Here is a 26646-nt window from a genome sequence, read left to right as displayed (position 1 = left end):
CCTGCCTCTTGGAATCTCTCTTCGGTTTCTCCTCCAGTAGAATTCCTTTCCACGTGCACAAACCCTGAGACACTTCTTTCCATAAAGAGGAACGTTGAATGCCAAGCTCTGCTCTGTGCGCATCCTCCCTCCCAAGTCCCACAGCCCCCTACCCTCACTCACATGGCCAAAGGAACCAGTAGGATCCTGTTATTTAAAGTGTTGCTATTTTGTTCTTCCTGGATATTTTTGCATGAATTATCATTTTCAAAATATTACATTAAAATATCATTTACTTCGATGACTGCACTTTCCCCCTTTAGTTTTTAAATTTTGCAGCTGAGGTCCTCACCCTGTCCCAATCACGTTTAGACAGACTTAAGGGTCCAGTGGAGCCTCTTCACTAGCACCTATCAAGTTCCGCCTGGGTTTCTCCCATCCTTAGAACTAGAATGGTAATACCCCTGCAGGACTGTTTGGAGGACTGCATGAGATGGTAGATGTAAACCATTTAACATGCTTGACGCAGACTCAGTTCTCAGTAAGTGCTCCTAGCATTACTAGTGTTAATAATAACACAAACAGCAGTGCAGTGAGAATAGGAGATAACAATTTAGGTTCACAGTCATGAACAGGAAGACATAATCCCAGCCCCAGAGAAGTCCTGTCTATGGGAGAAAAACACATAAATGAGTAGTCACCACTTGATGAACTGTCATAATAAAGGTTTACCTGCAGCATAAAGAAAGCACAAAAGTGGGGAGGACTGGCTCAGCTCTCAGAAAAAGGGTTTTAAGTTGAGGACTGAAGGCTGAGAGGGAGAGCTTGCTGAGGGGAGGAGAGAAGAAAGGTGATTCCAGTCGGAAACACTAGTGGGTAGAAAGGCACCGAGGCTGGAAAGAGCCTGGGACGTTCAAAGGGAGACATTCCGTGTAGCTGGAATGGGGGAGTTCTGGCGGGAAAGTTGTGGGAGGTGTGACTAATAAGGGAGGATACGGTTTGTGGACTTGAAAGCCTTGAAGATCATGCTGAAGAAGTTAGGTTTTGTTCTGGGGACAATGGAGGATTCTATTGAAGGACCGTGAGGTTCTCTCTTGAGCTGTTCGTACACGAGGTTTTAGAACAGCAATCGGACGAAGGACGGACAGGAGAAGGGGAGGGAGTGGAGCCAGGGATACCCATCAGGAGGCTCTTGTTAAGATCCAGGTGTGAAAGATGAAGGCCTCAATCAAAGCACTAGCAGTGATGCTGAAAAGCAGTGAAGAGATCGGACCCACACTTAAGAGGCGGAATCAGTGAGCCGGGTGGCAGTTTGAGTGTGGAGCCACGCGGGGAGGAAGGAGAAACTGACAAAGACGAGGAGCCTTCATCCACAGTAACCAGATGAAGGCCACGTGAAGAGGAGTAAAGGGAGCTATGTGTACTTGGTGGGAGGAAGAAGATAAGGAGTAAGATTTTGAACACACGCAACATGAAAAGCAGGGGCCTATCCAAGTGGAAAGGCTCAACAGACAGATGGAACTCTAAGTCTGGGACTCAGAAGAGAGGTGAGGCTGGAGTTTGAGTCTGGACTGATGAGAGGAAATACATGTGCTGTGTCTGGGACAGCTGCCGTGAGAAAGGAGGGCTGGGGACCCAATCAGGGTGACTGTCCTCATGTCCTTCCTCTCTGAGCCTCAGTTTTATCCTTCCATGCCCCTTAGTAATCAGTGTGCTTCCTGTACTCCAGGACTTTGGCCTGGTCCCCCCCGGCCAGTGTCCCCACAGTTTCCTTACCCTGGCTATTTGGTCTGCCATTTGGAGACGTCCATCCAGCTCGCGTCTGATCTGGGCCGCCTGCTCATCCGGATTGTCCAGCTGCACAAAAACACAAACATGGAGATGTTCAGTTTGGGTGACAAAAGCCACAAAATTCACGACTTCCCATTTTACATGCCCGCTAGTGCCCCCATGGATATATTTCACTAAACGTTAAGGATCGTGTGACAGACAAGTCCAGTTGCTGGGAAATCCCAAACTAAATCCTTTTCAGGATGTGGTAGGCAGGTCGTTGCCAAGAAAGACATTTGAACGAGCTTGGATAAGAGTCACTTCTGAACCTCCAGGTAGCACTGCTCCTAACGAGGGCCTGATGCAGCTTTTGCGTTTTGGGGTCGATTGAAGAAAGTGTTTACAGGGCAGACACGCAAGGAGGGAGATGGTAATACAACTGTTAGTAATGAATGGAGCAAACATAGTCAATATCCATAGAGTCGTCATGACACACATCCTGCTGCTCTCGCACCCCTGGACCATGGAAGATTAGTCAATTACTGCATCCTCCCTCTCTGAGCCCTGAGACCTACTCGACCAGCCCTCCAGACGGCTGCTACCTCTCGGTTGGTGTTGATATCTAGGTTGAAATCCACCCTTGCCTTCTCTGATGGGTCGGCAGTGCCCTAACTTCTCTAGTTTCAGTTTTCCCATCTATAGCATCAAGGGGTTGGTTATGTAATCTCATCATTCCTTTCACATCTCCCTATAAATCCATGAAAGATATTGGCAAATACTTCCGTAAAAGGCCGTACAATGAATACTCCAGCCTTTGAGGGCCATGAGATCGCCGTTGCAATGACTCAGCTCTTCCAATGAAGTGTGAAAACAGACATGGACAACATGTCAATGAATGAGCAATGCTGTGTTCCAGTACAATTTTATGTACAACAGGTGGTGGGCCATTCCTGTTCATCCCTGTTCTATGAATTGAAGTTCTCTCTTTATTTTCAAACAAGGGCAGCATTATCCTTCAAACTGTAATGGATTCTGCTTTGTTCAGTGATTTACAATGTATTTATCACAGAAAAGTTTAATGAGTAGGGAACAGTGACATTCAAATAAAGTGCTCTGTTCTTCTTTTCAGAACATACTGACTCACAACAAAAAAGTATGATATAGATGAACTTGTTTACAAAACAGAAATAGACTCACAGACATAGAAAACAGATTTATGGATACCAAAGCGGGGAAGGGGAGTGATAAATAAGGAATTTGGGATTAACAAATACACACTATGATATATAAAATAGATAAACAACAAGGTCCTACTGTATAGCACAGGGAACTACATTCAGTGTCTTGTAATAACCTATGATGAAAAAGAAAATGAAAAGAATATACATGTGTGCATATAACTGAATTACTATGTTGTACACCAGAAATTAACACAGCATTATAAATCAACTATACTTCAATTAAATTTTTTAAAAAGCAGATTACAAAATAAATGAATTCTCTAAGTCCCTATTTTTTAAGTCATTTTTATTCAGAAATTTGAAAATGAAAACCCAGCTCCATGCAAAAAAAGAATCTCATCTATCCTATGAAATGATTTAGAAAAGAAGTTACTTCTAATACGATGTAAATAAGAACACCGGACAATTTATGGTCATAGTTTTGAAGCATCATGAGTAGTTTGATTTGTTTTATAAAACAAAATGAAAATCTCTCTGGCTTTATGCAGGGCATCTTTATCACTCTGATCAATTCAGGAGGTGCTTTATCTTTTCTTTTCCACAGTTTCGATGAGCAGGACTGTTTTCTAGCTCATAAAGATTGGATTGAGACTTTGCGCCATATATCTGAAGGTAGAATTTCCCAAAGGGTGTTCTGCTGAGCAATTTTATTAGATACTCCAGAAGAAAGGGTTCAGAAGTGCTCTGAAAGAATGGTCAGAAACATTTGGACAATGCTGTGTCGAACTGCACAAAGTCTCTGAGAAGTTCTGCGGTAAGGAAATCTGTTAGACTTTGATCAATTCAACCATTATTTAATTTAAAATTAATTTTTTTTGCATAATGCCCAGAGAACATGAGTTGGAATTTCTGTTCTAAATAAAAAAGGAGAACCCCCGGAAAGGAGTCACAACACTCACCGGTGGTCCATCCATCACCATTTGCCAATAGGCATATGCAGGATACACGATATTCTCAGTGCTGTTTTTAAGCTCCAATGAACTGTATTTTATTCTGTTCCCTTGGAAGCTGAAGAATTCTTCAGCTCTGGGTGCGAACCCACAGGGAACACTCAGAAATGTTCCAAATACAGATGCAAAGAAGACATCTGACTACTTCACTAGGAAGCAGCAAAACGATTTGGTTAGGGGCTAGAGCTGGGATTCTGTCAGAAGATGTGGTGCCCGCAGGGGTTAAAACTGAAAAACAAAAAACACAGCTCAACGGAACCACCCCCGTTACGAAGTTCCTCAAGGTGTCTGAGTTCTCCCACTGGCCTCATTGAGTACAACTAGAAATAGCAAAGACTGAAGATGAGCAGGCTGAGTCTACACTAAGTTTCATTCATTCATTCATTGGTTCACTTCCTTATTCATTCATCCAATGTTTATGGCGTGTCCTGCAATGCAAGACACTGCAACACAGAAAGGAACAAGACGGACTCGGTCCCTGCCTCCATGAAGCTTAAATCTAACAAGAACAGGAATGGTTATTTGAATAATTTGGGCACAAAAGGGAGGGGGTTAGCATTTACTGATGCCTATTTCAAGACCACGTACTGTGGGACCTGTTTTAAAACCTCTTTGAAGTGGTGTCCCAAGGTGTCCGAAGAAGTAGATGGGAACATGCATTCCCCCAGGAAAAGGATTCTGGGGTCCAGAAACACTCCTCCCTCCTGAAAATTCATAATACCTATGAGCATAATTAAGAATTAAACAAATTCCAGAGTAAATAAGCCTATTTAACTGCATTTAACTGTTGTCTTGTACACAACTGTTTCACCGAAAATAAGAATTCCACAGAACAGGAAATTCCATGAGAAACAACTTTATGAGGTCATTACCAGTATTATCCCCATTTTACAGATGAGGAAACTGAGTCTCTGTCAGGTTCAGGAATATGGGAAGGTGGCCTGCACCATTTGAAATGGAGTCTGCCCTGCCTCAAACAGGAACTCTTTCGTTCTGCTTTATGTTGACTTTCTTCTTTAATGCGTTGTTTTGTTTTTCTCATTGGCCCCGACAATTAACTCAGCACCCCTACTTTGTTCAATTTAATACAGAGAGCCACCACCGCAGGTGCCGAGAAATGTCTACACCCCTCCCAGTCTCCTGTCATAACTGATTTCTTCTGGGGAGGCTATAGCAGCCAGAGCCCTCCCTAAGAAATGACAGCAATGGCATGTTCTTATCCTGGCTCTGCCGCTTTGTAGCTATGTGACCTTGGGCGAGTTACTCAACCTCTCTGTGCTCAGGTCTCCTCATCTGAATAATCAGGATAATAAGTCTACCAAAGGCGATCATGATGATCCACTGAGACCACGGATATAAAGCGCCCTGCCCAGTGCCTGACATGCAGCAAACCCTTAGGAAACGGTGTTTGTATTATTAGATCAGCCCACGCTGGCTGTATTTCTGACATGGGCCACAAAGGGGCATCAAAGATTCAGATGAGAAGGTGCTAGATGGGGTAGTGTCCCTCCCCGGTGTGGCTGTGGGGTCTTGGTCTGATAGTCTGTGTTCCAGAAGGGGAGGTGATCAGGGGCTTCCATCTCTCAACGAGTTTCCTTGGCTTCTCAGTGTATCCCACCTCCTCCTGGGTCAAGTCCTTGGCTCTATTAGACTTTAATTAGCAGGAGTGACCAGAAGGCGGACACTGCTGCCTCAGAGCTAATGATCTGAAGGGAGGATGGTAATGGAAATGAAACCAAAACTCCCTAACATAGCCTGGTGTCAGAAAGAAGGTGCACCTCCATCAGAAAGCTTAACAGCCTGGCTGTATGAACCCCCCACCCCCCATAATAAAGAGAAATCAAGTAATTGCCTCTCAAGTGCTGGAAAGAAAAAGCCAGAGAGTGAGCTTCCATGGAAACGAGGTTCTGTTTACTGTGCTGGTCTTTTTCCACTGGAGAAACATCAGCTGGTGAACCAGACCAAGGGCAAACCTTTCCCGTCGACAGCTCATTAGGGTTAGAATACGTACATGTGCATGAAGGCTTTTTACCCAATTAGCCAAATAATCTTCCTACTAGCGGAGGTCAGACAGAGGCAGCGTGGTCGTTGTGATTTGCCAGCCAAGCCGAGGAAAGTATTGCCCTGGGCTTTTCTTTTAAAGTGATGGAGAACCAAGCTCAGTACCATCTTAGCGCAGACAGCTATCACCCAAGCCCATCCCGAGGTGTGGGATCCTCTCCACTCAAGACTGTGACTTCCGTCGATGCAGACATGAGAGCTCAGACCAGCATCACTGCCGGGCTGGTTTGCACTGGTGGAAACACTGCGCGGTTGAGGACCCCGCAGAAGGGAGTCTGCACCCTGCGATCCCACTGCCTGGCTGCAGGACCTTGTCAATTCTCTTAACCTCTCTGGGTCTCAGTGTCTTCGACTGCAGAGTGGGGGACCATTTTCTACCCTGCATGGCTACTGAGAGGCCTGAATGAGACCTTGTGCTTCAAGGGAAGGCAGGCTGACTTGGGTCCAAATCTTGGCTCTGCAGTTTCCTTACTCAAAGGGATCGAACAAGTGGCTGAACCTCTCTAAGCCTCAGTGTCTTGTCTGCAGTACTGGGGCTAAGAGAAGACACCTACCCCAGTGTGTTGATAGGAGTGAGTGAGATGATTACGTGTGCACAGCACCATAGTAGGTCCTATGGCTTAGCAACTAGCTTCTAGAATTATCCCTTTTTAGGGTGAACACTCATCAGATGTTAACTCCCCTCCCTGCCCTTTTCAATTTATGAAAGAAACCAGATGCGGGGACGGGGAGCCCTGGAGTAGACGTGAGGTGCCTGGGTTCTGGTCTTGATTTGTCCTTAGCTGGGGGGACCTCAGGCTGAAGTCATGACCTCTCTGTGCACAACTCCTGCATCTGATAGGTGACAAACAATTATGTTCCAGTCTCTGAAAAGCCTAGATGAGCATTTCTCAAAATTATATTCTGGGAGCATCAGTCCAGCAGGTCCTGTTTGAGCACCCCAACACATGCTTAGCATCCCTGGTACCTCGCGGGGTGTCACATACATAGTGGGCTCTGACAACTGCCTGGACAACTAAAGGACTGAGTCAATTAGCTGTGACCCACAGAAGGAAAGTAGCCGCCCACAGTCACACAATCATCCATGAGAGATCTGGGACCAAGTTCCCAACCTGCTAACTTCTAGTTGACTATGTCTCGCTGCTTGGCGGCTGTGTCCTGGGAAGCGCCACTTTCCGCACTTAGGTAAAGACTAAACTTAGCTGGCTTCTGACCAGTCACATTCCTGATAAAGCATCTTTAATTCTGGGCTACGGGGGACCGAGGCAGATGTGCCTGTCAGCAGCTGCAGTGCTAAATCCACCTGCTGACCCGGATTTAGCTCACTCTGTTCTTGTTTCCTCTCCACTTCCAGGCCCCTTGGTGCCCAGGGATTTGTGTCTGAGGAAGAGGAGGCAGCCAAGAGCCCTGCGGAGGAGAGCCGAGGCGCCTCCCATAAAGCACTCCCATCAGCTGGCATGGCCCTCCTTTCCTCCACAGCCCCATGTTTTTCATCCTCCTTCAGAGACAAACTGCTCTGGCGGATGCTGCCTTCCTGCTGCACTGCAGTCTGGAAAGTTACAGCCGGGACAGTGTCGGTTCCCAGCCACGGGGTGTGGTACCCGGGCTCCCGCCTCCAGAACGCACTGAGGTTTGGACTGTGGCTACGTGACCACTGGGTTCAGTGCCTGGCTGCTGCTTCCAAACTCCTCTCCTCCCATCTATCTCCTACAGCCTGTCTCCCTCCCCTCTGCCCACCTCTCCTGTAGAACAAGGTCAGACCTCTCTTGTCCAGGATCAGTTGCTGACTTTCCACTCTGAAGCCAAGCAACAGTGAACAAGTCATTAGATCTCTCCAGGTCTTAACTTGTAATTTTTTCAACTCTGAACTCTGCAATGGGAATAATACTGATAATATGGCCCTCGCAGGACTACTGAGTGGTTAAGTGAGATGGTACATGTACGACACTCAGCAGACTGCCCGAAAACACAGTCATTTTTAACAAACTTCAGGAGTTACTAGCACTTAGCGTTCTGCAGCCTGAGGACTTCATCCTCCCTCCAATTCTGATTCTGATAACACTTAAAGTGGCAGAACAGGCTTCCCCTGCTTGCAGGGAGGAAACCAAGCTTCCAAGATGAAGCAGTTTCAGAGATAGCTGACCCTGCACAGAGGGCATCATCCTAAAAAAATAGAGGATGGATTTTAGAATCAGAAAAATCTGAAGATCAAACCCTATCTTTTGTCACATACTCAGCTGTGTGACCAAGGCCAGGGCACTCAACCTCTCTGAGCATCTGTACCTGTAGCTCTAAAATAATGCCCTCAGAGGGCTATAGTAATGATGACCGTAACAGGTGTCTCCACACTGGAGGGTTCAACACATTATGGGTTTATTGTTACTTCAATTATTACCACTGGGGCCAAATCTGATGAAATGTGCAATCGTGCCTCTGAGTCTTTACCGGGGCTCTGTTCCAGGGTTATTTGTAGAGAAAACATGAAGTTTGGTGTCCTGTGCACGCTCAATTATATTCTGGGTTTATATTAAAAAAAAAATCACCCAAGCAGCTACAGCCCCATTGGTGGAAGAGTTGAAATGAGATCATGAGTGTCCTTCTTTCCCAGGTCTGAGTTCCTCTCCTGGAGAAGACCTTGAGCAGGTCAAAGTCTCCGTTCTAAAGGATGGGCTTCTCCTTGACTGCAGAAGGCAAGGCTTAGCTCCCAGAGTTTGCCAGCCAATGAGGACAGCCCCTGCATCTGAGTCACCCTTTTAATGTCTTAGCTGGCTTCTGCCAATGCAGTAAATATAACCCAGGAGCTCCAAATGCAGCAGTTCCCTGAGTGAGCAGCTAATACACAAATATACCCTGCACAGAAAACCAACCCATTCCTTTATGATCCTGCAGGGCTCCACCAGTCCCACCCCAACCCCACCCCAGTCCTGCAATGACCTCCTCTCTGCTTTCCCCCACTTCAGATCTGACATATCATGCAGGGTCCGCCTGCTTTCAGGGAAGCCCTCCTTGATGGCTTCCGCCATGTATCAGCTAGCTCTTGTAGGTATCTCAGCCTTCTACGTGTCACATTTTAGACTTCCTTTCCCCGCCGGAATAGTTGCAGGGCACAATGATCAGGGACCCAGAGAACTGGGAAAAGTCGGACCTGGGCTCCAATCTTGGCTCTGCCCCTTACCAGCTCTGTGACACTGGACCATATACTGAACTCTGTCCGCTGCTTCATCTACAAAGTGGAAGTCCTAACAGTAACAGGGCCAGAAGCAGAGGCTGGTTATGAGAGTAAAAGATTTTACTCCTCAAGCACGTAGCATGCTGCCTTGCATACGATGTGGGGCCATACAGTCAAGGTTAGAATTTGGTACTACTGAGGACAGAAACTGTGGTTTTTCTCCAGGATCATGGACAAGGCTGTGCTTTTTCACGGATCATCTTAATGATCTTCACAGCTGAGGCTGGGAGGTAGGTGGTCCGTCACCTGCACTGCCCTGAGGACCCAAGAAACCGAAACCATTCAGAGAAAGGAGTGGGCATCGTCCCTCGGGGGGTAGCATGGCAGCCGAAGTCCAGGGTATGGAAGAAGCACATGGTTTTGTGACATGAGGATGCACGGGACCAGGTTGGTTTATTTCCTCTTAACCGTGTAGTCAGATCTTCAATATCGCCTGAATCCATCTATTCTGTTTATCCACCTCCATAAGGCAGGCTGCCACAGTCCCCATCATGGAACACTGACCTGTTCCCCCGCATCCTCTCTGACCGAGCAGTTCTCAACTCTGGCTGCACACCAGAATCACCTGGAGGAGATGAGGGACCCTCCTCATATGCAGGCTGCACCAGGCCACCTAAATCAGGCATCTGGGTTGGGGCCCAGGCATTGGTTTTTTTTTTTTTTTTTTTCCAGCTATTCAAGTGTTTCCAACGTGCAGCAAAGATTGAAAACCTTTTACCAAAAGCCAGTGCTTCTCAAACTGTGGTGCACTTAAAAATCAACCAGAGAACTTATGAACAAACAAACGTATGGTTACCAGGGGTTGGATGGTGGGGGGGAGGTGGGAAGGTATCAATTGGGAGCTCAAGATTTGCAAATACTAACTGCTATATATAAAATTAACAACAAGTTTCCACTATATAGCACAGGGAACTATATACAGTATCTTGTAGTAACCTAAGATGAAAAAGAATATGAGAACGAATATATATGTGTATATGTATGACTGAAACATTATGCTGTACACCAGAAATGGACACGTTGTAACAGACTCTACTTCAATTAAACATACACACACAGTTTTGATTCACTAGCTCTGGGGTGAGAATCAAGAATCTGCCCTTCCTGGGAGATGCGGATACTGAGAACCACGCTCTGAGAGAAAGGATGACTCCATGCCCATCTTTTTGGAACACGCATTGGCCCACGTGACTCTCCTGCTTAAGACCCTCCAATAATGCCCCATTCTCCTTGGTGACAGGAATCAGAGCTGAGGGAGCACTGCCATCTGGCTCCTGGGCAGCCTTTTCTCCCCGCACACTGTCTTGCCCTCCAGCCCCAGGTCATTCTGCTCTGCCGCCAGGTTCTCAAATGTGACATTTTCATTCATGGCCCCAGGCTGATGCTCCTGCTCTACCTTCCTCTGCCATCTTCATCCAACACTTACCATGAACCCAACTTCCAGCCTCGATGTTGCTCCCTTAGGATCCTTCTTGGCCCCAGCCAAGGTCACTCTCTCAAGGTCCCCACCACATCCTGAGCCCCCTGTTCTACTGCTCCCATCACATGTGCATTATTTGCTCCAGGTCACGTTCTCTGCAAGAGTATAAATACTTTCAAGACAGGGACCTTGTCTGTATGGTTCACTATAAAACCTCCAGAGACTGACGCATGGTAGGTGTGCAAGATACCTTTGCAGAATTAACTCTGACAGTAACGTCTACTTGGCAGGGCTGTTTTGATGAATTCATGAGACGAGTCTGTTGAAGCACTCAGTGTGGGCTCTGACACTTAACAGGTGCGCAAATCGTGACCTAAACAGCAATCAGAACGCAAATGGCTTAAACTTATCAAATCCCTGTTGAATGTATAACTGAAATTAAGAAGGGACAGATAAATGACGAAAGCAATGTCAATAACAGAAGGATGAACCAATCAAACTCTGGGAGCCCAGTTCCCCCACCTTACTTGGAAACTCGGAATATTAATACTCAACTCATCATTTAAAAATATTCATTAAACAATTGCTTTAGATCAGGCATTGTGCTCTGAGGTGTAAAAGCAGGGCAAACACAGAACTTGTCTTCTCTGAGCTTAGGGTCCACATGAGAGCCAACATATACTGAATACTGAGTATACACTATGGCCTGGCATCTGTTATCGAATATTTCATTCATTGTCTTGTTTACTCCTTGAGATAATTACTATCACTGTTATAGTCAACACTGCTTTATGGATAAGGAAACCGAGGCTCAGAGGGATCAAAGTAACATCTCGAAGAAGTGGGAGAGCTGGGCTATGAATTCAGTTCCCTGTGAACTCAGAGCGTGTGCTTTTAAACAGCTTGCTTCCACGATTCTTTCAAAACCTCAGAAGAAGGCTTACCCCTTCAATGAGTAAAGCATTAGGCAAGTGAAAATTATTATTTTTCTTGTGATGAGCTTTGAATTTAGTTTTTGCTCATTTCTGAAAATCTGTTCAGGCAGCTGATTTGACGGAAAGCGGTCACTGTTTTTCAAAATGCGCCACGGGAGATTTTTGACATGAATATGATAGGAAATAAAATGCCTTTTTGTGCAGTTGAATCTGCTATCTCAGCAGCACTGAATCATAGTGAAAAGTAATTTATAACTGGCAGAAATAATGTGCTCAACAGGAAATCCAGAAGACATCCAATGATGTCAAAAAGACCTCTATACATTAATATAATCAAATGCTTTGGCTAAAAATGCCCGCTATTTTAAGAGGAAGTGAAGTTCATTGTCAAATATTGATAAAGCAGTGTAAAAGTTATTCACAAGGTTAAAATGCAATTGAGTTTTCCAGCTTCTGCAATCATGGCTTTAGTGAATCTGTATGTGTACGCAAGTGAGTTTGTGTGTGTGTGTGTGTGTGTGTGCATGCATGTATGTAACAGATCTCAAGCAGTGGAAAGCATTCAGAGCTCTCACAGAGCTGTCCGTCAACTAAAATCGAGGTGGTATAATTTCCAGGGTATGTGGTAACTGTCACATGCACCTCTGTTCCCTTTGAGTAGCGTGTACACAAATACAAGACATGCTCAATTTCTAGTCCCAGGCTGATCATTACACAAGTTCCTGGTAGAAATTGGGTCTATTCATAAGTCTACCCACATATATCATTATCTCATTTTGCCTGCCCTGAAGAGTGTGTCTGCCTCGGTGATACCATTGTTCGAAGACAAAAATATTTATAAAGGGTGTGTTTCACCTTGATTAAGACCTGTCAAGAGGAACAGTTAGTTCCTGCTGTCAAATCCATAACCAAGGAGATGTATTTTTTATTCGTTATTTTAAAAGCATCTGTGGGCAAGAGAAAGAAGTAGTATTAAAAAAGAGTGAGGTTCCAAATTTTCAACAGATGGGAGAAAAGAAATGATCAAAAAAAAAAAAAAACCCCACCCAAATTACATTGTCGGACTTTATTGAGAACCTCCTTCTTGCAATATTCTGTGTCATGTGCTACAGGTGAGCAAAGGCGCCAGGCTACCGTCTGCTCTGACACACATAATATACTGCCATATGGAAAACAGAAGTAAATATTGAAAAAGTAAATTTGAAAAGGGGAACAAATTCATCAGAAGAGACTAATTTATTCCATGGTAACAAATTAACCCTGAAGTCCCAGTGGCTTAAGACAATCATGGTTAATTTCTTGCATCCCCCACATGCCCCCATGTGGATTATGGGGGACACTACTCCACAGTGACTCAGGGACCCAGGCAGATGGAAGCACCACCATTTTCTGACTCTGCCACCTCAACATGTGGCGTCCAGGCTCACTGTCCCAGGAGAACACAGAGCAGGGGCAACTCGTAGCCTCTTGGCTGGAACCAGTCACGTGGCCCTAACCTAACTGCAAGGGAAGCTAGAAAATATAAAAGAAGACAAAATACGTTGTGAGCACGACTGTCCCTGCCACAAAAAGCTACCACGGATTCTGATCAAAGTGCTTATCATACAAAATCTATCTTGAGTATCTGGGAATTGCTCGACTCTTTTACCTGACCCGTGTGGGCAATTCAACATCATTTCAAATTAGTGCACGTGGCGTAACATAATTAAATTTGCATCGTGAAAGGCCAATATGGCTGTGGCTTAGAGGAAGGAAATTAAAGAAGTACTCTCCTCGGAGAGAGAAACCTGCAAAGAAACAGCATTTTAACCAAACTGAAACAATCATGATGAAATATACAATTCAGGCACCAAAGAGGTTCAAATCAAGATGGCCCTAAGGTCTCACAACCTAATTTATTTCTAATGTCTTTACAACTGTCCAGGCTAAGAAATCCTCTGAGCAGTAGATCACCATCAAGACAGATGATTTCTCATCTCTCGAAATTTGATTTGCACTTCAGATGTAAGACTAACCCTCTGTGAAACAGTTTTTAAGATTAGACGGTCCATTTGTTGACGTTTGCAAAATCACCTCAGTTGAATTTTCTTAGCAAAAGGAATGCTTTTGAGGGCCTTTAGAGAAAAAAAAAAAAACAAAACAACCTTATAGGGATTGTAGCAAATTTCTCCCCACCTCACGAATGAACGTAAAATCTCAAAGAAAAAAAGAATTTCGTCAGGGACTTCAATTAACCGCCTTAAAAAAAAAAAAAAAAAAACCAAGGAAAGTAAATTCACAAGGGGAACTGTGTTTTTTAAAAAGCAATACCAAAATATATGCATCAGGTCAATGCCCTCCTGCCCTTTTGATGCCAGCATTCCTCAACGCAGAATTGATTTGCAAAACGATGACTTCCAGCAAGACATTTGTTGTAGTCTAAAGCAGCAGAGTGGAAAAACGCATTTTTGAGAAATGGTTTTAACATGAAGTGAAACCCAAATGCTTTTCAAGTTGATAGCTCTGCTAGTGCCTGACAGAAAATAGGTGTTCAATACATATTTATTGAGTGATTGCCCTATGAATAGTTTATCCTCCGTGGAACAGGGAACCCTCAGTATTCTAAAGCTGATCTACATGTTTTTTAAATGCAAAAAATTATTCTCTATGAGATGACCGAATCAGCTGCCTTTTTATTTGATTAACATTTGATTTGATTTTAAAAATGGAGAGATGATACAGCACAGCGAATATAGCCAATATTTTATAATAACTGTAAATGGAGTCTAACCTTTAAACATTGTGAATCGTTTTGTTGTATGCCTGAAACTTACATCCTATAGCAAATCCATTATACTTTAATAAAAAAATTTTAATTAATAAAAGGTGTAAACATTCTATTTTCACGACTTGGAGTAAATGACACGTTTTTACAAGTCTATTCCTTTGTTTTCTCTGAAATAAACACCTTTTGAAAATGAACAGAAAAAAGAAAGGGAGAAATGGAGAAGAATTGGGGTTGGAGAAAATGAGATGCTTAAAGAGACATGGAAATCCTTTACCACGTTGAAAGGATTGTCCAGAGATTATTATCATTTGTTTTTGTTGTTGACGATGTTTTACCTGCTTTTAAGTCCTGCAGGCATTCTGCTGACATTTTAGCAAAATGTATACTCCTCTAATTTCTTACTATGAAATTCTGCCTGAGTGATATCCAATCACGGTGCCACAGACCCCTGCTGGTTTCAGACGGTGTTTAATGGATTCTGTCTCTACAGTTTGATATGTGCAGTTGAGTTGGAAAATGGCTGATTAAAAAATTTAGAGCCAACATATGCAGCCAGCCTGCACGGAACAAGATAAAGCCCTGGGTGACAGCCTGTGGCTTTGATGTAGGACAGTTGGAAGGGATCCCATGCTGCTGATAGCAAGTCAGGCTGCAGCACCCAACGAGGAAAAAAATTCTGAAAAATTCATAAGCTTCTCTATCATTAAAAATTAATCTCTAAGTCAACAAGCACTGGCAATTTATACTGGCCAGCACTGGGGAACAGCCAAGGACTGGAGCTATCCCTCCCTCTGCAAACCTTTCTGAAACGATTAATTTCACAGCAATCTTCAGTTTCTTGTCATAAAAGCAGGGCTGCAGAAATTCAGAAGACAATCCTCAACACACACCATGATATTAACCGTCATAATTTATAAGATGAAGGTGTCAGGTCCCTCCTTAACCGCAAGTTTCTGAAAAATGGTCCAGATTTGAAAGAGACCAGGTTGGGATTTTTCTTAAAAAATTGTGATCTTTATACGCCAGTGCTTAACCAGGTGGAGTAGGGTTGGTGATTTCTGGCCCCTTCACTAGGGGACATTGGGTAAAGCTTGGAGACATTTTTGGTTGTCACAACTGAAGGAGAGAGTGCGACTGGCATCTAGTGTGTAAGAGGCTAAGGATGCTGCTAAGCATCCTACAAGACCCAGGACAGCCCCGACAACAAAGAATTATCCAGCCCCAAACGTCAATAGTCCTGAGGTGGAGAAGCCCTGCTGTAGACGCTGACCTCGGGCAAGCAAGCTGTTTGCCCTGACAACATTTGATGACAGGGGCCAAGAGAACGCAGCTAAACTGACAAGGAGGCTTAACTTCATCATGTTACTCCTCTAGCTGGTCAGCTTTTCCCAATATTACCAGCTGGGCTGGGATCAGAAATAATTTGAGGAAAGAGGGAGATAAGAATGGGAATTTTGGTAGTTCATGCTGTGGTTAAAAAATTTGTTTGAGAAGATGCCAGGCTTACAAAAATAATCTGGGCAGGTATTTGTGGAACCCTGCTTTAGAGGTTACTGCATTGCAGTGTGTGTAGGACAGGGGCAAGGAGAGGGGATCAGGTGGGGATTCCAGCACTGGAACCTCGAATGAGTGTTTGGAGTGTATCAGCCTCACAGTGTTCAGTGTATGTTCCAGGAGAAAGCTGAGCAGGGTCCCTGGATGCATACAATCTTCTCTAACATTCTGTCAAGTGTACAGTGACTGTAACATACTCATAATCCAGGACCCCAACCTGTCACTCAGAGGGAAAGGGTGACCCAAACATACAACCACCACTCCTTGATTTAAAAGCCTGAGCTGACTCCTAGAATTGAATCAGAGCCCAAGACATAAGAAACCCAGGGTAGGATGGAAGCACAGGTAAGGAGGACAATGTGTGGGTAGGTGAATCTTCAATCCCTTTAGACGAACTCATCTTAACATCAAAGTAGAAACCCCCCACTCCATTTCCAATCAGGCAAAAGATTTTCCTCTCCTTCCTCACTAAGTTCCATTTTCAGTTCTCCTTTTAGGTTTCCCAATGTCACTATTTCATAAGGAAGGGAAAAAAAATTAAAGCTTGATTCTAACATCTGTGTTTCTCGGGATTCTTCCACTGAAATGAGAAACCACACTAATCTCGTACAGAAGAAAGAGCTTGCATCGAATTCATTTTTTTTTAACCAAAGAATATCGTAAGCCAGTTTCTCTTCTCTGATAAGACTCACAGTGAGTGGGAAGTTGAGATTCTGGGACCCACCCTTCCCTGGTTAAAACTAAGCATAAATGTCTGCATATTTTTACATATCATTTCTACGTGAACAAAACTGCAAATAAGAAGCACGTTGACCCAAGAAAACGTCTACCATGGGGTACTGAATGGGACTCTTCTTGTTGTTTAGGAATTGGAGACACATGCTTTAGGAGAACATGCACACCCCCCAGGACTTATTATTAAGAGCTGTCCAGCCTGACTTGATGTCCCCGATCATCCTCCCAACACCCTCCCCACTAACCTTGTCCCCATGTCTATGGAAGCAGAAGACTGAGAAAGGAGAGGAGGGAGAATAGTTCCTGGGACATTGGTCTAGGGGCGATTGAAATGGCTTTTCTTTATACTCCCTGGGGAGCTACCTGCTGCTTCTCCTTTAAGAAAATAACTTGGAGAGACTAGCGTACCTGCAAAGAAGAGGGACATCTCATTTTTTCTGTCCGCCTTGCAACCAGTTGGCTGATCTCTATCTAGCTGAGCAGATCTAAAACACAAAGAGAACTGGAGGAAGACAGCAGGGTGGTGGGGGGAGCATCTGTGGTCTAGTTTCACTACGACTATTTGGTGTGGCAAAGATGCATGGGTTTCTTATGGGCCAAGGGCACACAAAGGAAGACAGCCGAGCTAAAGCCATCTTGATGTAATGTTGTCCTAGAAAGCGGATGCTGACCCAGGGAACCCCAGCAACAGGGGGCCCTGGAACGGAGTCCCAGAGGTGAGAAGTGAGGTGTGGCCAGGAGACAGCAAGTTCCTGAAGAAGGTCTCTCTTATGCAAACACAGCTCTGCATGACTAGGATCTCCCGGGCTACAGAGCCCACCTCACATGTGCTGTTGCCCTGTCTAGAATGCACCTGCTGCCCTCTACCCTAAGGTCACCCCTGCCATCCTTCATCTCTAGGGCAGGCTTTCCACCACATCCTGTCTTGCAGACTCCTTTCCCGAAGGCTCTCATAAAACCACGCACCCATCACCATGGAACCCAAGTTAGTTTGCAGTTGTACATCCATTAGTGTAATTGTCGATCGATGTCTGTTACCCATTTGACTGTATGTCCATTGTTTTGGCTCAACATGATAACCTTAGAGACGGGCACAGAGCCTGGCCTGTTGGGGGTTTAATCAATTCCTGAGGACAGAACGAAGGAAAGGAACCTTCTGTTTGGAGCCCTCCTGATGACGCCTCACAGCACTTGTCACTGTAGGACTTGTATTATCATTATTTGCACACACATCTAATGCTCCTATGAGACTAGAAACTTCAGAGGGCAGTAACTGTATCTGGTTTCTCTTCTGATCTTTGATGGAATGTTGAAGAAAGAAATAAATGGTGGGCAAGACTTTTGCTGTCTGACATGATCAAAAATCTACAATGGATTCTTGTCATTCAAACCTTACCCTCAAAGTCCCTATAAAAATCTTGTTTTGAAGAACTCTGATTCTTCCATCACTGACTCAAGAGCTTCACCACATCTCCATGATCTCTAAGATTTCCCCTTCTTTATTCTGAATTCCGTTCCAGGATGACTTATGCAATAGGGCGGGAGGAGCAAAGGATGCTGGGTGTGGATGAAACAGAGAGAGGAGTGACACTTTGGGTCTTTTTATTTTCAGAGGACCTTAGTGGGGGTGAAATCGTATCGAAAGAGACATACCATGTTTGCACCTGTAGAGGAATTAGAGAGTATTTATTGCAGGGCTGCCTTAACAACTAGCAAATTCAAAGGCAATAAGAAAATAACCAGAAGTTACAATAGTGAGCTATTTCCGGCAGCACAAGGGATGAAGTCAATTCGCAAAGGGGGAGACTTCCTTCTTTAATAATTGAAATCTTATTTCACAGTCCACAGATTTCATGGCTGTGCCTTGATACCACAGTAACAGTATTTCTGGAATCAAGGAAAGAACTCAGATTTTTTTTTTTTTACATTAACGATAAGTGCAGGAGCTTATTTTTTCACTGTTCTATTTTAGCATAGGGATCCTATACTCCTAGGAAACTAGCAAATCACTAAATGACTGGAAAATGCCAGGATGGACACGCTCAATCTCAGGTATGTGAGATGCTTAAGTCCTAAAGGCGTTTAATTGAGAATCCTTGCAAGGAAGCCCCGAGCACCGGAGATGCCAGCTCTTCATAACTGCTGTGTGCACTGCCTCTGCAAGCACTGGTTTCCCACTCTAAATGTTACTGTTTCAGAAATCATCTCCAAAACCTGTTACTGTCCAGCAAGTCATAAGATTTCCAAACTAGTCCGTTTTTAACACTCTCCCTCATTTGACTATTCAACAGAGTGGAAAGCTGAGAAGTCAGGAAACTAGGTTAGCATTTCAAAATTCTTATTTAAGAGATCTGGCTCTCTGGGGGAAAAAAAAGGTTCTAAAAGAGATGATTACAGAGGCAGTGATCCTTTCCTTTCCCATTTGCTTCTTTCCACAAATATATATTAAACATAGACTGTGCCAGGCAATGTGCTAGGTGTTACACATACAGTGATGAGCATAAATGAACCAAGTCATCCTTCCCTCACGGGATTTCTCACTTAGGGAAGGATGCCGACATTTATCAAATAAACACGCACATTCGCGTAAACTTACAAACAGATCTTTGTTCCAAAGGGTTAGAGCAAGATACAGTGAAAGAAGTCTGACCCAGGAGCTATCAACTGACAACTAACGATACGTAGAGATTAACCAGGCAAAAAATGAAGTACGTTCTGACAGGCATCGTATAGTCAATCCTTTGTATGTGTGGGTTTCCCGACTGTGAATCTAACCAACCACGAATCCAATCATTGTTGGTTGAATCTGCAGAAACTCATGGATACGGAGGGCTCACTGTATTCTCTGCGCCATTTGACACAAGGGACTTAGCATCTGAGGATTTTGGTATCTGTGCGGGCTCTGAGAAACAATCCCCTGCGGATACTGAGGGATGACTGTATGTGTAAAGGGCCTGGGGCAGGAGGGAATGTAGAAACCGGCCAGTGTGGCTGGAGTACAGGGCGAGAGGGAGAGTGATACAGAATAAGGCTGGAGTTATAGACAGGGGTGGAGCCATGCCTGGGGTCATGGAGAGGCTGTGCACAGGGTCTTGAAGGTCAGGGGAGGGCTATTCATCTTTATCCTAGAAGCAGCAGGAAGCCACTGAAAGATTTAAAGCTGAAAGGTAGGGTGGGAAATGTGGGGAGGAGGGATGAGAAGCTCTGATTAGCATTTCATATGGTTCATGGGGAGAATGGGTCAGAGCAGGTAAGGGTAAATCCTGCTGGCGCAGCCAAGTCAGCTGGATATACACCAAGTGCCCACATTAGACGAGGTGCTTCGTTCTGCACACAAACTTATTTGACTGTGACTATAATCGCACAGAGAAGACTTTTTAATACTGAAGTAAACTTGCACTTGTAAAATAGTCTGAAATTTACAGAAAAGTCACACATACAGTACAGAGTTCTCATATACCCCACGCCCTATTGCTAATATCTTATATCACCACGACCCATTTGTCAAAACCAATGAACCAATATCGATACAATATTATTAACTAAACTTCACAATTTATGTGGATTTCCTTCATCGTTCCCTAACATCCTTTTTCTGGTTCAAATATTCCATCGCCTACCCCTTTGCCTTTTGCTGTCGTGTGTCGGACCCCTCCAGGCTGTGACAGTTTCTAAGGCTTCCCTTGCTTTTGATGACCTTGGCAATTTGGAGGAGCAGCAGTCAGGTATTTTGCAGAATGTCCCCATTCAAGTTCTTCTCGTGGACAGACTGGGCTTATGGGTTTCGAGGGGGAAACCACAGATGGGAAGAGTATGTTCTCAGGATGCTGTATTGAGGGTGTACGATATCAACATGACACCAACCTTATCGCCGATATCAACCCTGATCACCTGGCTAAGGTAACGTCTTCCAGGTTCCTCCAGGGTCATTATTTCCCTTCCCTCTCCCCGCTTCACACTGCTCTCTTTGAAAGCAGGCCACCAACTGTAGTCAAACTGATTGGGTAAGTTACGCTCCACCCCCTGAACTATTATCTACAGAAACCACTTGGAATTCTTCTTCATGGGAGATCTGTCTCCTGTTTGTCTCTTCTCCATTTACTCATTCATTTATTTACTTAAGTTATTTATTTATTACAGCATGGACTTAAGGAGGCTTACACGTTACACTATAACAACCCAGTGTGTTATTTAATTTGTTACTCTAATTGTTACAGATTTGGCCATTGGGAATTCTTTCCATTGGTTCCTATACCCCTTTTATTTATATATATATATATATATATATATATATATATATACCCAGTATCCTGGCTTTTTTTCTTTTTTGAGCACCTCTTACATTTTGGCACTACATGATATTCCAGGTTCATCAAGCTTACTGCCTACCCCAGTCCTAGAATTCATCATTTTTCCAAGGAGCCCTCGTTCCTTTTATGACAGAATGGTATGAGAAACCAAGATCTGGGCACTGAATGTGCTCACGGCTGCTGGGGAAAGGATTTTTATCCTCAATTCAGATGAGGACACTGATGGTTAGAGAGTGTAAGTGACTTGCCCAAGTGAAGGACACAGCCAAGATTCAACCAAACATCCTTTCCTCCATTGTCCTTTGTTAAGAATGCTCCAGACCTCATTCTGTACCATTTCCCTAGGTGGCCCATGCACTTCGGGGGAAGCGGAGCCTATCCTCAGCTCCAGGTGAGTGTCCCCTCTGTCTTAAGCCATTCAGCAGATCCCATGCACCCGGTCACACTGATTGGCTCATGGATGGGATAATTTTGCATAAAGTAAATGCGCCAGTCACCTGCAAGATGACATTTTCTAGAGGGTTTCTGGTTGAGAGGCTTTTTCACTCTTCTGTGAGAGCTGCTGCGGGAAAATACTCTCTTCCTGCTGCTGTGAAGGGAAATGTGAGAAGAGCCGACTGCAGGATAAGACTGTGCAGTGCATTGGGAGGCAAACAAACAAGGCAGAGACTGTCCCTAAACTCCTCATTTCCAATCAAAGTAGGGCCTAAGATCGCACAGAGTTGAAAATTCTGCTACCAATTAAAGACAGTAATTCCCCCATCCATTTGCTTATATTTCTAATACAGCTACTTCACTTCCAGAAAAGAAGTAGGTGGTTTCCAACAAGGCATGGATGCAACAAACCTCTATGGGACAAGAATCAGCTGAAAAAACCGGAATGGTCACTTCACTCAAAAATGGAGGCTAAAGAAACTTACTGAAATTGAGCAAAACCAGGACTTTTGATTCCTTACCACTAAAGGAAACAATGAGGAACACAGTGAATTACTTAGCTTTCAGAATCAATTTCAAAGGTGCTAGTTCTGCACTCCTGGGAGGAGCCTGCCAGCGGACAGTTTGCCAAGGGGACACCACACTTCATAACTGTTGATGCCAGTCAGCGTGGTTTCTCAAACAATGCAGGACCATTCAAGGCCACTTCTTACAGTCATTCGCAGTAAAGCCAAGGGTATCAAGTGTAGTTCTATGATGCTTTCCAAAGAAACTGAAGGTGGGTCGCCCAGATGTGTGGCCTTCTGACGAACTGCCTTGCTACAGGAGGACCTTTCAAAGAATCTCAAGGAATTAAAATCTAGTTAGCATGCCACTTTTACTAATTCAATCGCAAATTCTTCTCTGATCTTAACTTTCTTCTCCGGGTGTTCAGATTCATTACTTAGCCCATCAATTTCATCTTCCTAAAGAAATCTTTGAATTACCTGACCTTCTCCAATCAGGACGCATTGTCTTCTGCAACTGATCCATAGAGTTCCTTCTGGGATTCTCCTTTTTACAATCATCTGAGGAGGGAGGATTTCCTTTACTTTTCTCCTGTCCTATGTTGATTCTCCTTTTCCCTTGTCTAAACTATTCCTCTTTCTTGAGTTACTTCCCTGTTTTGTTGGAACACTCCCTTTAGTAGCTTTCTAAGAAACGATGCATGGAACATAATTTTGGGGGAACACATTTCATGTCTGAAAATATGAATTTCTCTCCTCAAACTTGATTGATAGTTTGGGTATGTAGCTTTCTAGACTGGAAACACTGATCTCTAGAAATTTGAAGTCTTCCCTCCCTTGCCTTCTAACTTAGAATGTTGTCATCAAAAAGCTCAAAATCATTTAAATTACTCAGTTATCCCATCCTATCCTATCCTTGTCTCATCCCCATCGAGCCTGAAGATTCTTCTTTGTTCTTGATGTCTTGACGTTTCAGTCTAAGGGTTTTGGTGCGGTTCTGTTTTCATCCACTGTGCTGGGCACTTAGTGGGGCCTTTCAGTCTGGACCACGTTTCCTTTAGTTGGTGTGAAACTTCCTTGAAATTATTTCACTGATGATTTCCTCACCTTCATTTTCTCTGGTCTCTGTTTCTGGAACTGGCATTCTGAGGTGGGACCTCCTGAACTGATTCTCTTATTTTCTCATGTTTTCTTTCCTATGTTAAGCAATCTCTTTAAGTCTTTGCTTCATATTCTAAAAGATTTTCTCAATTTATCATCCAACCCTTCTACTGAGTTTTTAATTGCTGCTCTCACAGTTTTTATTTCCAAGAGTACTTTTTCGTTCTCCAAATGCACCTTTTTTTGTTAACGTACTGCTCTTGTTCCATGGTTGCAGTATTTTCTTTGATCCCACCAAGGATGATACCATCTATTGGTATTTTCTTCTTCTTTATGGTTGATGTTTTCTCCAAGTTTCCTCTGGTTTTTCCTTTTGGTCTCTATTTTCCATATTAGAGGCTTTTCTCAGGTGTCTGATAATCTGGTTTCCGGTCATTTGTAAGGAGGGAGTGGGGAGCTAAAAATCTAGTTGGAAGTTTGAGACCTTGAGGGAGTTTTTGACTGTGAGCATCACTTAAGATGATCTGGGTGCTTTACTGGTGCAAATCTCCAATGTCACTATCTTCTGATGTGCCTTATTGAGTGCTTCTGGTTCCCCAGAGAATATGTTTCCTGTCTCCTTCTTGGAGGATGAAGGTCCAATTATCAGTAGCTGGTTGCTAGGCAGCAGAGGAAAGCCGAGGATCTGAACATCCAATTGGCCTCTGTCCACTTAATCCCCTTTCACTATATCAACTACACTCTCAGCTGTGCCTGATGGACCCCTGTCCAGAGACCCTTTGTTTTATCCTCTTCAATCCTTTTCCAGGAAGAATGTGGTTGGAGTTCTGAGGATAGCAATGCTTCTCAGACGTTCAACCAATTCTTACTTCTAGCTGCTTCTTAAATCCTCACTTTCAGAGACTCATATTGGCACAAATTCCTGAGTCATTTAAGGATGCATATCCTAGGGAACTCAGATTTCCTTAGTGCTGCTTTAGGATTACATTTCTTTGCTGTTGCTAAATCATTTAATTCTTGCCTATCTCTTATCCAACTTACATTAATTTGTCATTATCTCCTCTCTTCACCGCCCCCCCCTTAATTATAAGCTTGGAGTGATTGCAGGAGAGAATGACGGTATCTGTGTGTGTTTTATACACCACCCTTTAGACAGTGATTTCCAAAGCGTGATCTACTGAGTCCTCCCTGTAGATCCCTCAGAGAATCAGGTTGAGAATCAGTGAATCAGCTGACATCAAAGGACAGGAAGACATCTTGGGTCCCTAACAAGAGAAACACATTTCTGTGTTAACTGCGATTCTGAGAGCTATTTCCCTTGAATTTCTGAAGCTTGTATTTTGGCCATTGGAGTTAATGTACCTTGTAAGTCATGATGTAAGAAAAAAAGGGATTAGTCTGCAGACAAGGAGAGGCAAATAAAATCCCCCATTTTCATAATGGCATACTCTTGAGACTGTATCATTTCTATTTTTTTTCTGTGTTCGCCTCTTTGAATGTCCTGTTTATGGAATGTATTTCATGATGGCACCTCACCTATCTTGTTTAAGTGCAGTCCAACTCATTTATGTTTTAGTGTGTATTTCCTCGTGACCATTTTCTTAAGGTTATGCATTTTGGTAGCATCTGTCACGTAGGGAGCATCCCAGAATGCACTGGGTAATTAGGCAGGAATGTATCTTAGGCCATCAGGGACTAGAGAACTTGCCATCACTACACGTATCCTTTGGTCTCATCCCTCTCCCCACAGAGTAATGCCCAGAAGACGCTGGTCTCATCATCTCTTAATACCATGTTTGTGATGACGGTGCTGACTGTGGGTTGCCACCAAACAGCTCAGCTGCAGCAGCTGTCACCACAGCCTGGGAACTGCCATCGGGGACGGGTTGCTTCTTTTATGGCTAAAGGCTTGCAGCTTAAAACAGCACGAGGAGCTTTGTTTACGGCAGAGAAGAGGGATCAACAGTCTTGTTTGTGTAGATTAGGGTTGAGGGCGGGACCCGTAGCGGGGTGGCAAATCTCTCCCATCTGTTCTTGTTTTTCTAGAGAACTGATGTCAGGGAGCAATTTTAAAACGGCTAAAATTCCATGCTCACTGTCCTCAATATCGGTTTATAGGTGTGTAAGTTCACACTGACCTCCTCGGGGAATTTGCGAATGAGCCCCAAACACGGCAGGAAATACTGCAAAGTGCCATCAGATTCAAGCAGAAATAATTTCAATCAACAGCCGGAGAGGGGGCATCTTATTGGGAGACTGGCAATAAATTCGAAGGAAAAGCACTTAAGTGCTGCCAATGAAAGGAATTTTTTCTTGTTTTTAATTAAATGAGAGGAAGGTCCATAATCAGAAAGGGGTGCCTGTGAGACCCCAGGGTACGAGGCACTGAGGGCCAGGATGGACTGGCTTGAACATTTTCCATCTTCAGCGGTATCACGATTACGTCATTTTTTTGTTAAAAGTATCTTTTGTGTATTTTGAAACCTTGTCCTTCAATTTCAACATTGTGCGTTAGGAGTTTTTATGGCTGCTTCCTGCTTACCCTTCACTATTGTTTTTTTTTTTTTTTGCTTCTACCTTAACATGACTATGGTTAAAAATAAAAAAATTAAAAACCCCTTATTATTATCCTGTTTTTTGTTTTTTGTTTTTAGTATTTACAAAGAACTTTCAGACATTATCTCCCCTGCATGACAGCTGTGCAATAGGTGGAAGTAAGTCATACCCATTTTACAGGTGGGGAAATTGAGGCCCGAAAACGTAAAGAAAGTCTCCCAAAGTAAATCATTCATCTAATCCCATTATGCATTCATTCGACAACTAGTGAGCAGGCACTATGCTAGGTGTGCAGGCACATTACAGAGAGGAGGTGGAAAAGTACTGTGGCCAGGAGGATGTGTTTGGGAGCCGAGATCAGAATGTAACAAAATTTTTCAATCACTTCCCCCAGATTTCTCACTCTCAGCACTACGAAGATTTTGGGGTTGCCCTGTGCGTTGGGGGATGTTTAGCAGCTTCCCTGGCCTCTACCCAGTGGAAATCAGGGGTCCTCTGCCTGACTTGTGATTACCAAAGTGTCACTAGATGCTGGCTGGTGTCCCCTGGGGATGGGCAAGTCACCTCAGCTGACAACTACCGAGATAACTGAACTTGTGGCCCTCAGTCCCTCATCTCTAAAATGGGCATAAGAGTCTCCACCTAACAGCCTTGCTGGGGCTAATGGGCTGACCGGAAGTGACCAGTCATGGGAGATGCTGTTGCTGTACTGTTATTCTTTTTCACGTCCTCTGACACCGATGGCGTGCCTTCCGTGCGCCATGCGAACAGGAAGGTAGCAGCAGATTCAAGCCTTAACCTCCAGACCTTGCCTCCCTCCTCTCTCTAGTGCCCCCTGCCCCTCACCAGCCGGCCACTCCTCTAAGCCTCCCATCCTGCCTTGTTCTTGCTCCCCCCGTGGGTAAACATCTTCCTGTCCCAGTCTGTCATCATCTCTTATCACCTAAGTTGTAAGGAAGCATTTAGGTTTGAAAGCGCTTTTTCTCAGGCTGACATTTTAGAACGTGCCATCCTCAGAGGTTCCGTGTCATCCTGCCATCCCTTCTCGTGAGCAACCCACACAAAGGATGGCAAAGCCCTCAGAATATCTAGTGTCA

The 26646-nt window shown here is 44.1% G+C and overlaps 1 protein-coding gene across 8 annotated transcripts in view; it reads right to left on the bottom strand.

The window, feature by feature from the left end:
• The window catches only part of CADPS (calcium dependent secretion activator), a 418935-nt gene that overhangs the window by 238217 nt on the left and 154072 nt on the right, over positions 1 to 26646 (bottom strand). For all 8 annotated transcript variants that reach the window (XM_064496352.1, XM_064496353.1, XM_064496354.1 and 5 more), the window contains exon 5: positions 1756 to 1836. In XM_064496352.1, coding sequence (XP_064352422.1) covers positions 1756 to 1836 — 81 coding nt within the window. The remainder of the gene's footprint in view (positions 1 to 1755; positions 1837 to 26646) is intronic.

Source organism: Camelus dromedarius, chromosome 17, assembly GCF_036321535.1.
Source record: "Camelus dromedarius isolate mCamDro1 chromosome 17, mCamDro1.pat, whole genome shotgun sequence".
Classification (NCBI taxonomy): domain Eukaryota; kingdom Metazoa; phylum Chordata; class Mammalia; order Artiodactyla; family Camelidae; genus Camelus; species Camelus dromedarius.
The sequence above is the reverse complement of the archived record's forward strand: the minus strand, read 5'-3'. Positions and strand labels throughout refer to the sequence as shown.